This window comes from Cottoperca gobio, chromosome 12, assembly GCF_900634415.1.
Source record: "Cottoperca gobio chromosome 12, fCotGob3.1, whole genome shotgun sequence".
Lineage (NCBI taxonomy): Eukaryota > Metazoa > Chordata > Actinopteri > Perciformes > Bovichtidae > Cottoperca > Cottoperca gobio.
In genome coordinates, this window is record NC_041366.1 from 18,509,237 (window position 1) to 18,524,799 (window position 15,563).

General features: G+C 41.9%; 1 protein-coding gene across 1 annotated transcript; it reads left to right on the forward strand.

The window, feature by feature from the left end:
- The first annotated feature begins 327 nt into the window (after window positions 1-327).
- LOC115017202 (zinc finger protein 703-like) lies at window positions 328-4,757 on the forward strand. The gene is made up of 2 exons (XM_029445471.1): window positions 328-918; window positions 1,911-4,757. Exons 1-2 carry the CDS (start codon window positions 688-690, stop codon window positions 3,426-3,428), a joined length of 1,749 nt encoding a protein of 582 aa, XP_029301331.1. The 5' UTR covers window positions 328-687; the 3' UTR covers window positions 3,429-4,757.
- The last annotated feature ends 10,806 nt before the right edge of the window (window positions 4,758-15,563 follow it).

The following is a 15,563-nucleotide window of genomic DNA, read 5'->3' on the forward strand; positions in this document are numbered from 1 at the left end:
TACATTTTGCTGATAATACTTCTGTACTTTTACTAAAGTATTATTTTAAATGTGGGACTTTTACTTAAGTTTGCATGCAGGACTTTTACTTGTAACCGAGTAGTTTATACTGTAGTATTTCTGCATTTACTTAAGTAAATACTCTGAATACTTCCTCCAGCACTATATCAAAGGCAGGTGGAAGGATTGTCACTCTGAGCATGCCTCGCTCCGCCTTCACGCGCGTCCCTCCCCGCCTTCACGCGCGTCCCTCCCCGCCCATCTCATCACTGATGCGGCCACCCAGCGGACACTTTGAAGTCCTGCCTGTTGTGATCAGTGAGCTGCTGAAGTCCGGACCGAAAACCCGCAGTGGGACGTTTCCTCTCCAACACTTTGGAATATATCTCGTAAACTCTGGTATTTTACGCCTTTACAGAAGGGACATTGTCACATTTGCGCACTGCTACTCACACAGAGGACTTCTTTTTGTTTGTTTTTTGGTTTGAAATTGGGAGTATAGGAGCCGTGTCGTGAAGATGAAGATGCTTCAAACGAACTGAGAGCTTTTCTCCGTCCTTCGGGACATTTGAGGACAGTGTTTTTTTTGTTTTGTGGGACGCGACCGAATGGATTACATGTATAACCTGTAAACACTTGTTTTGAAAAGTAACGCACATCCACTTAAAGCGCTGCGCCTTTATACCAATGAAATATCTCCCTTCAGGATCAGTAAGTAACCGTATCGAGCTCAGTGAGACCAGCGACCGTCCAAAGTCTCGTCCCGGTGCTGTGGTCTCTTTGTTGACCCCTCTGGACCCACTTCGGCAGGCAAAGCGGCTTCCCATCCGAGTTATCAAGATGTTGACTGCGCACACTGGACACTTGCTACACCCGGAATATTTACAGCCTCTGACCCCCGCACCAGTGAGCATTGAGGTATTTATTTGTCTTTATCACCAACTATTCCTGCACTGCAGTGTGGCGCAAAATCTAATGCACAGTCATCCACTGTGATCACTGCAAAGACAAACCCTAAAGAGAATCAAATCCAACAAACAAATGCTAAACCTTGTCATATTTCATAGGCTATGTGATCTTTAAATATATTCAAGTAATGACAACTTAGTTATATCTTTTAATTAGAGCTGGAGCGATAAGTTGATTAACTGTAGAGTCAATAATAAGCAACTTTTTTGGCAATAAAGTCATTGTTTTCACTGGTGTTCGCTGCGCTAATGTGAGGATTTGTAGCTGTTATTTGTCATTTATGATAGTTGACTTTTTATTTTGACCTTATAGACTGGGTCAGACAACAAATAAAACAATGTAGGGCTGCAATAACGATTATTTTTATTATCGATTAATCATTAAGCGTATGAAATGTCATAACGCTCACCACCACTGCCCAGAGCCCAAAGTGTGTCATCAAATGTCTTCTTTTGTTGAACCGAAAGTCCAAAATATCACAGATAAAGTGTGTTTTTGACATAGTGAAAACAGCAAATCATCTCTTTTGAGAAGCTTGAAACTCGACGAAAAACGATCGATTATTAAAATAGTTGCAGATAATTTTTCTGTCGATCAACTAATCGTTTGAGCTCTTAAAGCAGCAATGTGAAGTCGGCCCTTTGGATTCCAGGAAATCCAAATATGTTTGAAAAACATATTTGAAAATGTTCTGTCATTTTATAGACAAAACCATTTAATTAAGAAAATAATTGTCAGGTTAATCGCTAATTACTGTAATCGTTAGTTGCAGCCCAAATTCAAATTAAGTACATATTAGCAGTTTACAGGCCTACAGACTGTTGATTGGTTCATGTTGTTGCACTCTTTTTCTTTGTATGAAAACCTAATTGTCTCTGGGCACAATACAGTAAAAAAGAAAAGAAATCAAAGAGCTAATCAGAATCTATATTTTGTTGTAGCTGGATGCCAAGAAGAGCCCACTGGCCCTGCTGGCACAGACCTGCTCTCAGATTGGTAAACCAGACCCTCCGTCCTCCTCAAAGCTCGGCTCCTCCAGCAGCCAGGGGGACAAGGAGCCCAGCAGTCGGTCATCCAGCTCCAGCCTGAAGCACGGGGAGCACCGCCCCTCTCTGGAGGACAAGTGTAGCTTCAAGCCCTACAACAAAGGCAATGGAGACAGTCGCAGAGACGGAGTTACCAGCAGCAGCTCCAAGAGCAGCAGCAGCAGCAGCAGCAGCAGCAGCAGCGATAAAGTCGGGTTCAGGGTACCCAGCAATAATGTCACCACTAATGGAAATTCCACCAACGGCCAGCAGTCCTATCCGCCCCACGCTGCTTCACCCAGCTCCAGAGCCAGCAGCAGCACCCCACCAGGACACACCCAGCAGCCTCACAAACTGAGCCAGTCTCCTGGTGGACAGTCACACCCCCGGACTCCTAGTGGAGAAACTGCACATGAGCAGAGCAGTCCCACCAGCACGAGCAGCAATAATCCCAAAAAAGACGCCGACAAGACCAACTCGGACAGTCCACACGATGCAAACTCCAGCCACGTTCGAGCCAGCGCAAACTGCAGTAACAGCAGCTCTGACGGTGGTTCCAACCATGAGGGAAGTAAAGCAGAGTCTGCCCACCCTAACCTCGGCCCTGGACGCATTACACCCATTTCTCCTTATAAGACAAGCCAACAACTCTTCCCCCTGCCCTCCTCTAATATGGGCTACCATGGATCTGTAGTGGGGGCTTACGCAGGCTATCCGTCTCAGTTTGTTCCCGGGATGGATCCGACTAAGTCGAGCCTCGGCATGGGAGTTCCAGGAAAGCACCCGGGTGCCTCCCCTCCTGCCTTCATGCAGAGTTTATGCAGGGACCCCTACTGTCTAAGCTATCCGAGTGTATCCCATCTCGGCGGGAGCAACTGCAACTCCTGCATCCACGACCCATCCGCCACCCTCAAATCAAACTTCCCATTGGTGTACCCCTCCCACCCGCTGCACTCCCTCCACCAAAGCTCAATGTCGTCCAGCGTGTCCTCCTCCCTCTCACATCCCCTCTACACATACGGCTTCATGCTCCCCAACGACCCCCTTCCTCACGCCTGTAACTGGGTCTCAGCCGTGGGGCCGTGCGACAAACGCTTCTCCACGTCTGACGAGCTCCTGGCTCACCTCCGCACACACACAGCCATGCCTATGGGGATGGACAGTAAGCTGCTCTCTGTTTCCTCCTCTGGACCTGCCAACTGCCACCTTCATCTCCCCCACCAGAGCAGTCCAGGCTCCATGCCCAGCTCCCTCTCCCTCAGGGCGCCCCACAGCCTGGGCTTAGCTCGCTATCACCCCTATAATAAGGTCCATCTTCCCCCTGGACCCTCCTCCATCTCCCTGCACTCTCTGCCCACCGCAGGCCCGTACTACCCTCATTACGCTCTCTACAGTCAAAGACTCGGATCTGCGTCTGCTCTGGGCTACCAGTGACACACCATCCGGTCACATGTTTAAAGGAGTAGTTAGACATTGTGGGAAATATGATTATTTGCTTTCTGGTGGAAGGTTGGATGGGTAAACTTATACAACCTCATACCTTTCTCTTGACTATGAAACTACAGCCAGGTTAGCTTAGCTTAGCTCAAAGACTGGAAACGGAGGGAATCCACTAGCCTGGCTTTGTACAAAGGTAGCAAAATCTACCAGCGCCTCTAAATCTCAGAGGTTTCCAGGAAAATGGGAAGTTTTGGCTCCTAGCAAAGACATAGTCCAGCACATAAGAACTCATAAAACAGCCACGTTTTGTACGTATTAAATATCATTTTGATTAGCAAGCTTCAGAGGTGCTGCTGGACAGAGCCAGCTAGCTGTTTTCCCCCTTTGTCAAATCTTTTTTGCTAAGCTAGGCTAACCAGTTGCTGCATGTTGCTTCATATTACGAAGACAAATAAAAAAGTGGTATCACTCTTCTCATCTAACTTTGCTGCCAGAAAGCCAATAAACATATGTTCCTAAACGTTGAACTATTACTTAAAGCTTTTACTTAATTGCGGCAAGTTGCTGCTTCCCCTGATTTAAGACTGGATTCAAGTGGAACTCGGATATGGGAGTACAAGTCCTGGATTTTGACTTGAGTGCATCTTCACACTTTCTTTATACATTATATATGAGATTTGGTGTTTCTAATCGGGCTCCTCTCTTTAAGATCAGAGGACACATGTGGCTCTTGCATGTCTGCACATTGCTTGGATACTTTTGCAACAGAAATGACTGCCCTTGGATGACTTTTGCCGCCCCGTGGGCTCGGCAAATTGATGGTTGGATGCTGTGTAATAGCTCTTGGATGTTCAGGGTTCTCGCTGCAAATGATAATGATTTAGTGCGGAAAAATGTAGTGTGGCAGGGACGGCAATAAGCTGCAGCCGTGGGCTGATGCAAGTCTGGCCACAGTCGCTTTCTCCCTGCAAGAGATGCATGTAAGCTTGACACAGCATACACGGTTTATTCAGCCCCATGGTTTGTGATGATTTGTTTTGGTTCCTTATGTTTTGTTTATTCCTACTGAGAAGTTTTATTTATTTTTACTGGGAATCTGGCTTTCATGTTTACCATATAAATCTATTCTCATTTTACAATCCTCTTAGCAGACATGTTGGAAGCCCAGATGACAGATGTCAAATATGTCTTAAAATCTTCTTTGAGAATGAATGTTGAAATCTCTCTCTCTCTCTCTCTCTCTCTCTCTCTCTCTCCTCTCTCTCTCTCTCTCTCTCTCTCTCTCTGTCTCTCTCTGTCTCTCTCTCTCTCTCTCTGTCTCTCTCCCTCTCTCTCTCTCTCTCTTTCTGTCTCTCTCTCTCTCTCTCTCTCCTCTCTGTCTCTCTCTCTCTCCCTCTCTCTCTCCTCTCTCTCTCTGTCTCTCTCTCTCTCTCTCTCTCTCTCTCTCTCTCTCTCTCTCTCTGTCTCTCTCTCTCTCTCTCTCTGTCTCTCTCTCTCTGTGTCTCTCTCTCTCTCTGTCTTTCTCTCTGTGTCTCTCTCTGTTTCTCTCTCTCTCTCTGTCTCTCTATCTCTCTCTGTCTCTCTCTGTCTGTGTCTCTCTCTCTCTCTCTGTGTCTCTCTCTGTTTCTCTCTCTCTCTCTGTCTCTCTCTCTCTCTCCCTCTCTCTCTTTCTCTCTCTCTCTCTCTCTCTCTCTCTCTCTCTGTCTCTGTCTCTCTCTCTCTCTCTCTCTCTCTCTCTCTCTCTCTCTCTCTCTCTCTCTCTCTCTCTCTCTCTCTCTCTCTCTCTTCTCTCTCTCTCTCTTTCTCTTTCTGAACTCCTCAGCTTCTTGATTATTTTTTTTTATTTCCACAGCAAATCAATAAAAATGAGATGTGATATTTTTTATGTAAAAACTGGAACACCTTGTGGTGGTATCCAGTTAAAGGGGAGGTCATATTTTGTTAAATAAATCACACTGAAGATGTATATTCTGTTGTCTTCATTTCTACGGTTCTGGTCTGATATTGTCAGTTTTTCATCATTTCAATCATTTTACATATACAGCGTGAGTGAGTTTAAAATCACTATTTTAAAGTTCAGTTGCTTTAAAAAGGTAAAAAGGTTTGTTGACTTCTTCACTTTTTAATTTGCCTTTTTTTTCATTAAAACTAGTTTAGAGAGGACGTTCCCTGTTGCAAATAATCCACACACAAAACACAATCGGATGTTTTTACAAGTAATATTCCTTGAATTACAACACAAAACAAGGTACAAACAAGAACTTCTCTGTCTAGCAGTGCTTGTAACACGTGTTTAGATCCTTTACTTGAGTAAAAGTACCAATACAAGTAAAAGTCTTGCATTCAAAACCTTATTTAAAGGTATAATACGCAGCATTTTCCTAAAAAATAAAATAATGTAAAGACTCATACAAAAAGAATCCCTCTCAATCCTCACGAACGACAAGTGTGTGTGTGTGTGTGTGTGTGGCGTTGTCTGTCTGCGGAGACCCTGCCCTGTGCCTTTAATCTTTTATTTTCTTCTTCTTTTGCCGTGTTCTAGAAGTTTCTGGGCGTCAACAAAGAGCCTTTGGGCCTCATGTGACAGCCAACAGCCCTGTTTTCAACTTTGTGACGATACATTTCCAGCTGATCCACGAGGGTTTTTAAAGAGTTTAGGTGAATAAGGAGGGGAATTGTCTCTAAACATAAAGGAACACTTCATCAATCAGTTTATCACACAAATGCAAATTTAAAAAAAGTACAATATTTGCCCCTAAGATGTTGTGGAGTAGATTTATAAAACTTACCACTTACTTAAACGTAGCGGTTCCACCACTTCTCTCTCGCTCTCTCTCTGTGTTCTTGACATCTCTGTATACCTCTGACCTAAGGTTAGAACAAGAGGTGAAGTAGTGAAAGGAAGATGTGAACTTTCGTCAGTATACATGTCAGCCTGGCTTTGAGTGGATTTGTACCAGTGGCTATTTTTACTGTGAAAGTAATCATATGATTGATGACTTTAGGTGTGCTTTACTTCCGTGTCGACAGTGCAGCTTATGAGCAGAGCACAGGGATCCAGCTCACATTCTTATGTTCTGCAGTAAGTGCAGTGTCACCTTAAAGCAACAGCATCCTTATTTAATGCTCATTGATTTAGACCGACGGTGTGTTTTACAAAAATGGTGAAAAGTCTGACCTATCAGGATGTGATAGATACAAACTGTAGGATCCTGATAAGCATCGGAGCATCAGAGCCAAGATGAAGTCCTGAAAGTCGCTCAAGTTACCACATGATTGGCGGCGGTAATATGTCATTTCCTAGCAACATGAGACTGTGACACCCTTGGCGAAGTATAGATGACCCACGCTGGTCACTCACGACTCTGACAACGGGACCCACAGGGGTCAAAGCAGCCGGTCCACGCTGTAACAAGAGAAAGCGCTCTTGTTTCAGTGGTCTGAGATGCTGTGGTGGGGTGTCTGAGTTCGGCGGGAGGGCATGAGATCCTCCTGTAGGCCCACTCTGGAGGTTTCACGTTGCCAGATATGTCCCAGAAAACAGACACTTAAGTTTATTAAGTGTAAGAAAGGAATCGGCTGCTCATACATTTGCTTTTCAAATATATGTTTACTGCACTAACGGCCGTAGTGGGGAGTATAGTGTTGGATTGGGATGCCACCTATTGGTGACCAACGAAACCTGTCATCTGAGTTTAATCAGGAAACATCATGATGGAGGGAAAGAGCAGCGGAGTGTCGTTTTATCATTTCATTTGATTCTTTCCTTGTATAATGTATTGTTTGAATATAATCTAATCGCTTTATTTAAAAGCTTTTATTCGCACCATGGGTCCTACAGGTGTGTTTTGCCAACATAAATATCAGGCTACAATCAAACATTGTTTACAGTCCAATTAGCAACTTGAGACGCGAGAATGGAGACGGAGTTGAGAGACGATGAGAGTCTACGATCAGTTTACCCTTTAATTAACCGTTTCTTTTTTAGTGAATAAAAAGCTAAATCATCGTCAGACGACGGGTTTCTAGATCGCATTTCGGCCAATGTCTTACGTCTCTTGTGCTCGCCACTCGGACTGTTTACCTGCGTGCAACCGAAGCCCGCTCAAACGTGATTGGTCAATACTGCTCGGACTACAAATGGAAACACAGACTCTTCATTTGATCAGGATCAGACAGTAAATCAAAACATTACTACCTTGTGTAGGGTCAAACATTAGGCTACCAAGGCGCTCCCAAAAGAAAGTTATTATTGAAGAGAAATGTCACTCGTTGGACCCCTGTGGTGCAGTAAATATCTTTTAATTCATTAATTATCAAGACGATCGACAGAGAATATTTCTTTGTGTGTTTGTTTGATAAGTAAGTTGCGCTCTCACTTAAAACATTCTTTATTATTAACAGTTTTTCCTAGAAATTAAACTAATTCACCTAAATATTTATAGTCCTCAAGGTCCGCTTACTCGCTTTTTTGCTGGAGCTTTCGACTGGAAGTCATGGTCCAGAAAAACCTAGCAAATTAAATGTATTGAAAATGAGTCTTTATCTTAATAGATAATGAAAACAATAAGATTCAAGGACTACCTGTTTGCTTCCCCCAGAGCTTTCAACTGGATGTCACGGTCCATAAAGAAAACTAGTAAGTGGTCCTTGAGTTAAGATTATTTCCAATGTCAAGAATGAACTTTCACCCTCAAAATAATACACTTCTTTTGTGCTTCATTTCCACAATCCAGGAATTACAAGTTATGCAAAAACCAACAAACACACGAAGAATCCCAACGAACTAATGAAGCATCTAACTTTCTCGTTCCAATCCGCTGACATGACGTCACCTTAATCCGCAGCTGCTTTCATAATGTTAAAATCCAGGCGGTGAGACACAAAACACTGTTTCATCATTCACAGCTACTAAATCACGGCGTCCTGAGGCTCAGGGCATCTGTTGAAAGCTGATTCCTTATCAGCCTTACAGCATGCTTTTGGGGAACATCTGGAGTTTCTGAGGACTTTGGCACAGTACGCGCTGGAAAGCACACAAAGAACGCTAATTTAGCAGAACGTGTTGACAGTTTCACTGTAGGCCAGGTGATCTATTGCAGCATGAAATGTGCTTTTGAAATGAATTTGCTTCTCATGAAGGAAACCAGAGAAATATGTCTTTGATTGATTTGAATTAGAAACTGACGTTTAAAAAAAATGACAGAAAAACATTTTTCATTCTTAAACTAAATTGAGCGTGTAAGTTAAATGAACAGTTACTGTTGCTACGCCTGTCAATCAAAGCACATGTGCAGTTTGCAATAATAATAATAATAATAATGGTGAAATCCTTAGTAGCCTAATATTTGAAACAATGAGTCCTAACAAAGCTAAAGTTAGCGCCATTAGTCGGTTGAAATCACGACTTTTTAAGGTTAAAAATAGGGTCTTAAATCTTCACTTGAAGTCTACGAACATGCTAAAATACTCAAGCTAAGACTAAAAGGTAACATCCTGACCAGGTAATGAAAAAGAAAGCACATTATTGTTCTTGTTTTGCTGTGTAGAGATAGTTACTCTTGTCTTTATTTGAACATATCCTTGCTTAACGTTAGCTTACACACTTTTTTTTCAAACGGCATGTTTCCATTTGACGGTAACAAGAGAAGAAGGCTTTTAGGATTTGGACTAACCGCTCACGTTAGGTTAAACTCCGATAGCATCCAGGACTGCGTGTGGAAGAGTGGAAACACAGTGAGGCACGTATTCACAAAAGGATGGTGGGGCTTTTGCGGCCGCTAAACCTGCACAAATAAACCGATAAAAACCGGTGTTATTCTTAAAGCACCCGCAGATGGGTGTAACACTTCCCTTACTGTGCTGCCCGCACATCGTCGGTCAGGGCTTGTAGCGGGCCGTCTGGAAATCTCATTTTGCTTTTTCTCTCTGCCGTTGTTCTGCCTACAGCTACAAAGACAACATTTACACTTTGCCACATGGATAAGTGCAATCAGACTTAAAAAAGAAGGAAAAAAAGGGTAAATTGCACTCAGCTGCAAAACTTAATGGCCGTGTTTGCGCTGTAATAAATGAATGCAGATAGCGAGTTGCAAGTTGTGCGCAATTCATGGAGCTATTAGCAGCCGCGATCCATTATTTGTAAATTCGCCCTCGATGTGTTATCGGAACCTGAAACCCCACCAAATGTAATTAGTTAAATGTTTCTTGGCCTTGGAAGTAACGCTAGTTAGCTAATGGTTGCATCTTGTGTTTTTTAACTTTTGTCCATTCTTGGATTGTTAGTTTGTTTATTTAAAGTCCCGTTGTGCCTGTGGCAACTGTCACACAAATACAACCACAACAAAAAGACCTTACAATTAAAGACAGACATTTAGGAACAAAGTGCTGCACACCAACATCTCCAGCAATCAATCAAACAATCAATTCCTACCCTTCTTTGCACTTTTAATCTTTTGTTTTGGGTTTAGGACAAGCTAAATAAACAGACGAGAGCCCTTCACATTCTTTAAATGCTGAATATCCCTCTCACTACAGCCTCGTGCTCACAAATACAAAACTTTTAAACGTCTGCTTCCAGGCGTGAAGCTATGAATGTACAGATGATTGTTTCAGAGGCTTTAGAGAACAGACAGTTATGGTTTCTGAATGGAAATATGTTCTTGTTCGAGAGCACACACACACACACACACGCACACGCACACACACACACACACACACACCACACACACACACACACACACACACGCACACACACACACACACAATGTTACTTTTCCAGCTTTCTTCTGTAAATCTTCTTTTTAACCTTTTAGTGATTCAACACACACACACACACACACACACACACGCACACACACACACACACACACACACACACACACACACACACACACACACACACATCCTGTCTGTTCCACGTTAGTGGCAGAGATCAGGTCTGCTGGTTAGACTAAACAACAGCATTTGAGTGGATTTTCTGTCCCTCATTAATCATCCTGACAGCCTGAAAAACAACATTTCCTCCTTAATGACTGTATTTGAGTAATCATGTCTGCTTATTTCCATGCAAGCATCTCTTTCTCACTCTGGTTTGCATTTTCTCTCTTTTCTTCATGCTGCTCCATGTGTATGTGTATTTTGGAGTCTTTTTCTTATGACCTCCCAAGTCTGTGGCGTGGCATCTGCTCTGGGTCACGCTGGCCAATTACATTCATGAAGAGGGTGAAAAACCAAAAGAAATGAGGGAATGTGACCGTGAGGATCCAGATGCGGAAGGCAAAGGATGGTGTTACCCCCCACCCCCCCAACCGCCCCGCCGCATGTGGCTAACCCAGCAGCCCCCGCTGGCCTCCAGGCCTACGCTGGTCGCTGCCAAAGCACGTTTTTTCCGTTAAGCACTGGGTCTGTGATGCATGAGAGCTGACAACTGAGCTAGGAGCCCTTCAGAGCACAGCCAGATCAAAACCATCTGGGGCCATGCACATTAGCAAAGAAACCATAATTGCGTTTGCCCTCTTGTACACCACTAAACTCCCTCTGTCGACTTTTTTTTTTAACAACACACATGAGGAGAAAGAGGTGGTGGAAGAAGATCTTTTACTTAAGTTAAAACACAGAGTAGAAACCCTGCATTCACAAATGTGCAGAAATAATAGAATCAAAATACCAGAAGAAAAAGTACTCTTTATGCAGAATGTCTCATTTCAGACCATGTTATATTATATTAAATAAGAGTAAAAAGTGCAATATTTCCCTGAGAAATGTAGTGGAGTATAGAAGTAAAGTACGACACTTGAATAAATGTACTTAGGGATGGATTTGACTTTAAAGAAATAAAAGCACCTTGCAGTGTGCAGACTAATGAGGTAATGTATTTAACATTGTAGTGGATGAACATATTGTTTGCAGCTCAAAGTGTTGTTCTGTAAGCGAACATTTTCTCCCCGTCTGTGGGTGGATGTCAGTTATGGGTTTATGGTTGTTGTTTTTTTAAACATCAGTATAGCATTGGCTGACATCTGTGTCCTCTTTATTTTTGGACCACTTGAAAAAGCCCTCATAGTAGGATGATGGATGAACTGATAAAGTTGGAGAGAAGACAAAATGAAAGCGGAGGAGTTTATTTCTGGGAAGCAGAAGTCTGCTATCTGTAACTCACAGACAATCCAGACGAAGTTTAAAGGCAGATGTTTGTAATTTGTGATTTAGTGAAATTGTTTCTTGCATTAAAATTATTATCTGTGAGATTCCTCCGTCTTTTCTCTTGGCACTGATTCGGGCTGATTGAGAGGTTAAAGGCTTGTCATGTGAGGAAGGAGCAGCTCCACAGTCTGTCGTCATTAATCACTGGAGCTGTCAAGCTTCACCCAGGACTCTCTCAGACCAACCGGGCGGACCCAGGCCTCACCTCCAAGAACAATACCCAGACATTTATATATATATATATATATATATATATATATATATACCAGCAAAATATGTCCTCTACACTCTGGGTTTAATTTAGAGTGCTAAATAAATAAGCGCTATGGTAACAAAGAGATTATATATATATATATAACCTTTATTTTACAATCAAGTCGCATTTAGATTAAAAACCAAATAGCAATAGTTTTTATATAATAATTCTATATTTGCTCTTATTTTACATTTTAATTTCTCTAATTGTATTTTTTGTTTTGTTTTTTCACAGTCATTTCTCATATTCTTGTATTTTTGTGTATTTGTGTTTTTTGTACTTTTATTATAGTTTTTAGTCAATATTTGTTCTTATTTCTACATTTTAATTTACCTTACTGTCTTTATGTATGCACCATTATACCCCAAAGCAAATTCCTTGTATGTGAAAAACAATTCTGATTCTGAAACATACATAATTTAGGCAGTAATATTAGTCACGTGTTAATTAGTTAATTGAAGCAGCTCGCTTTCACCACTACCTTTATTCTGCAAAGCGATATAAGTTAAAGCTCGGCCTGCAGTCGTGCAACAGGCTTGTTTTCCCAGCGTATCTACTAATAGAAGTTAATTTAAACTGAAGCCTTTTGGGAAGTTTTTCTGTGAAGGATGAACAGAGGAAACGTGGGTGGGAATAGTGAATAAGTCACCTCCACCCCCTCCCTTAACAAGTCGCCTCTGAGCAGGACATTTGGCTCCCAGTTTCTTTATCGGTAGTGCTGGGCCTCTCTGCGGTGTGGAACTAATACAACTGAATGCAAACAGCATGAATAATGAGTCAGGTTTGGGGGGCGGGGGGAAGAAACAAATGAGGGTAATAATTGTAAAGGAATAAATCACAGATATTGGCTGCAGGAATGAGTAATGACATAAGAGACTATGAAAATGATTGGGGTGGAGGCTTATGTTTCACTTTTTAAGTCTACAGCCATGCTAAGAGAGGCCGCTTTGAGCTAAATGCTAACAATGACCATGCTAAAATGCTTTTTATACCTATGCATTGTTTTAACTAATATTGTATTCTTCCTATGTAGCTTGTTGAGCGCACTGCATGTTGTTGTACATGTACAATGACAATAAAAGTATTTGGTTTTCTTCTTTAGCAGGTAAGATGTATCGTCGTTTAGCGTGTTAGCATGCTAACATTAGCAAACTAGCAGTACAGCTGAGGCTGATGGGAATGTCATTAGTTTTGTAGGTATTTGGTTATAAAATGTTTTTTTAAGAATATTTTTAATTTAATCTTATTGTTGGATACAGATACACATATACAGAGACACATATACAGATACACATATACAGAGACACATTGGTATATGAAATCTTATTTTCCCATTTCTCTCAATAACAACATTACAGCTGCTTTAGACAATTCTAATTATTTGGAGGATTTATACACATCAATAGGAAATACACATATTAAGCTAAAAGTGTTCCAGGATTAATATTGATAATCTTTCATCCCACACCTTCCACAACAGTAAAGATCACAAAAGTTATTACAACTCTTGCTCAGGGGAACATGAATGTACACCAAATTTCCAACCCTGTCGCATGAAACGTATTTTCTCCTGGATTACAATCTCAGTTTTGTGCTTGATGTTGTTTGTTATTGAAGTTATGGATGTAAATTAAAATAAAATGACTTTTGGTTTCACACGGGACGCTGGCCTCCTGGTGAAGGTCCTGTTGGTTTACCCGCTCATCCACCTCGTCCTTTCCCCTACGTGGACTTCCCTGGACTTTGATTAGAAACGTATTTGTGATACGTCAAAAACAAAGAAAATACCTTTCCCTCTAAATTTAATTGACAATACAGGTCAATTGTATGGGAATGTTATTTTTAGGAGACCATTCTGCAAATGTTATGTCAAAGTCATGAGCGTTAATCTTCTGGGGAACATGAATGTCTGTAATTTCATAGCAATCCATAAGAGAGTTGTTGAGTTATTGTCTGGACGTGGTGGAGCCATGCTGCTCGTGAGGCTGACATTTATTTTTTTTATCAATGTCAGACTAGTTGTGTTCACTGGCTCAAACGAAAAGCATAAACCTGCACGAGGAGCGTTACGGTTGGTCAGGAGGAGGAAGTGGTGTCTGACAGCACAAATGACTGACACAAGCAGTGAGGGAGTTGGACAGATGAGAGCCACAGGCGCTGGGTGTAGAGGGAGGGGGGGATACGAGGGTCAACACATCGCCTGTGCATTGAGTGTGGCCCAGCAGCTGTATGCATAGGGGAGCCTTGGCCTCCTGCTCTACATGTCAGGGGCCGTGATTAATGACCTGCTGGCCTTGCTCTTTACCCCCCCCCCCCCCCTCCCCCCCACCTCCTTCTCCTCCGTACAGAAGTCACTGCAGCCTCTACTCATTTAGCTAATGGACACAGCCATGCAGAGGTTACATAAGAGTGCACATACATGTGAAATGAAAGCAATTTCCTTCTTACAAAACACCACTCTCTTTCTCCAGGCTCTATGTCATTTCAGGCCGATAATTTCTTAGATTACAGTGTGCCTGTGCAGTGTCTGACAGGCTGGGGAGGGTGCCCGTGCCGTGCCTGTGTACTGGTTCCCAGCTTGTCAGGCAGCTGTCGAGGAGTGATTTATGACCACGAGACTCCAACCTGTCTTCGCTGCCAGTTCAGTATTGTTACAACTGACAGCTAATGAGGCCAGACATGCTTTCAAGCAGAGCACTTAACAGGACTTCAATCTTCCCCCGTCACGAGTACCATTTTTGCACTCTCTCTCTCTCTCTCCGCACAGCACCCTCCTTTCTCTATGCCTGCCTTGTTCTCTGTCTTTCTGTGCTGGAATATCTGACAGGCACTGAAAAGGGCTTCTGCCTACCAAAGGAGATATTTCAAGGGAGCAGAAAGAATCCCATAGTTCACATTTAATCTAATAATTAACCCCTTTTTACCAGGTTTTTTAGGGAGTAGTTATAGAAAATATACGTCTTCTCGCACGCAGAGAGTAAGATGAGAAGAAAGATACCACTCTCGTTTCTGTACGTAAACATTAAGCTGCAGCCAGGAGAGGGTTAGCGTAGCTTAGCATAAAGACTGGAAGCAGGGGGAAACAGCTAGCCTGGCTCTGTCCAAACAAACAATAACAACATCCATCTCCCAGCACCTCTAAAGCTCTTTCAGTATTTCAAATGAATGCTTTATAATACTTTATACTTAAACTCCACTTCATTTTATTATATTTCACTTAATTAGTTTGACACCTAAAGTTACTTTACAGATTAAAATGTTTGTAAAGTCAAATAAATGTGTGATTTGGTACAACGTCACGGGAAATAGTTATGTCCTTGAAATAAACTTATTATATTTATCATCATCATTTTTATTTTTTACTGACAAAAAAACAGATTTAGAATTAATTTGATTTAATTCATTTCAATTGTACCAATTTGGCACTTATTTATTTCCAGGACACATTTAAGATATTATGAGGACATTTGAAGCATTGTTACAGATGGAAACACTTTATTAAGAAGTTATCTTAATGCATCAAAAATAATAATTTATTATATAATAATATACATCTCTGTCAGGGGCATAATGTGTTGATATGTTGCTAATGCTGTCTTCATTTATTTCTACCTTTAAACGAGTACTTTTAAATTGTGGAATCGTAATTTTCACCTAAGTAAGATAAG

Coding starts and splice junctions, on each gene's coding strand:
- LOC115017202 (XM_029445471.1), top strand. CDS start 688: ATGAAATATCTCCCTTCAGGATCAGTAAGTAACCGTATCGAGCTCAGT. Junction 919..1,910: donor CCGCACCAGTGAGCATTGAG/GTATTTATTTGT, acceptor ATTTTGTTGTAG/CTGGATGCCAAGAAGAGCCC.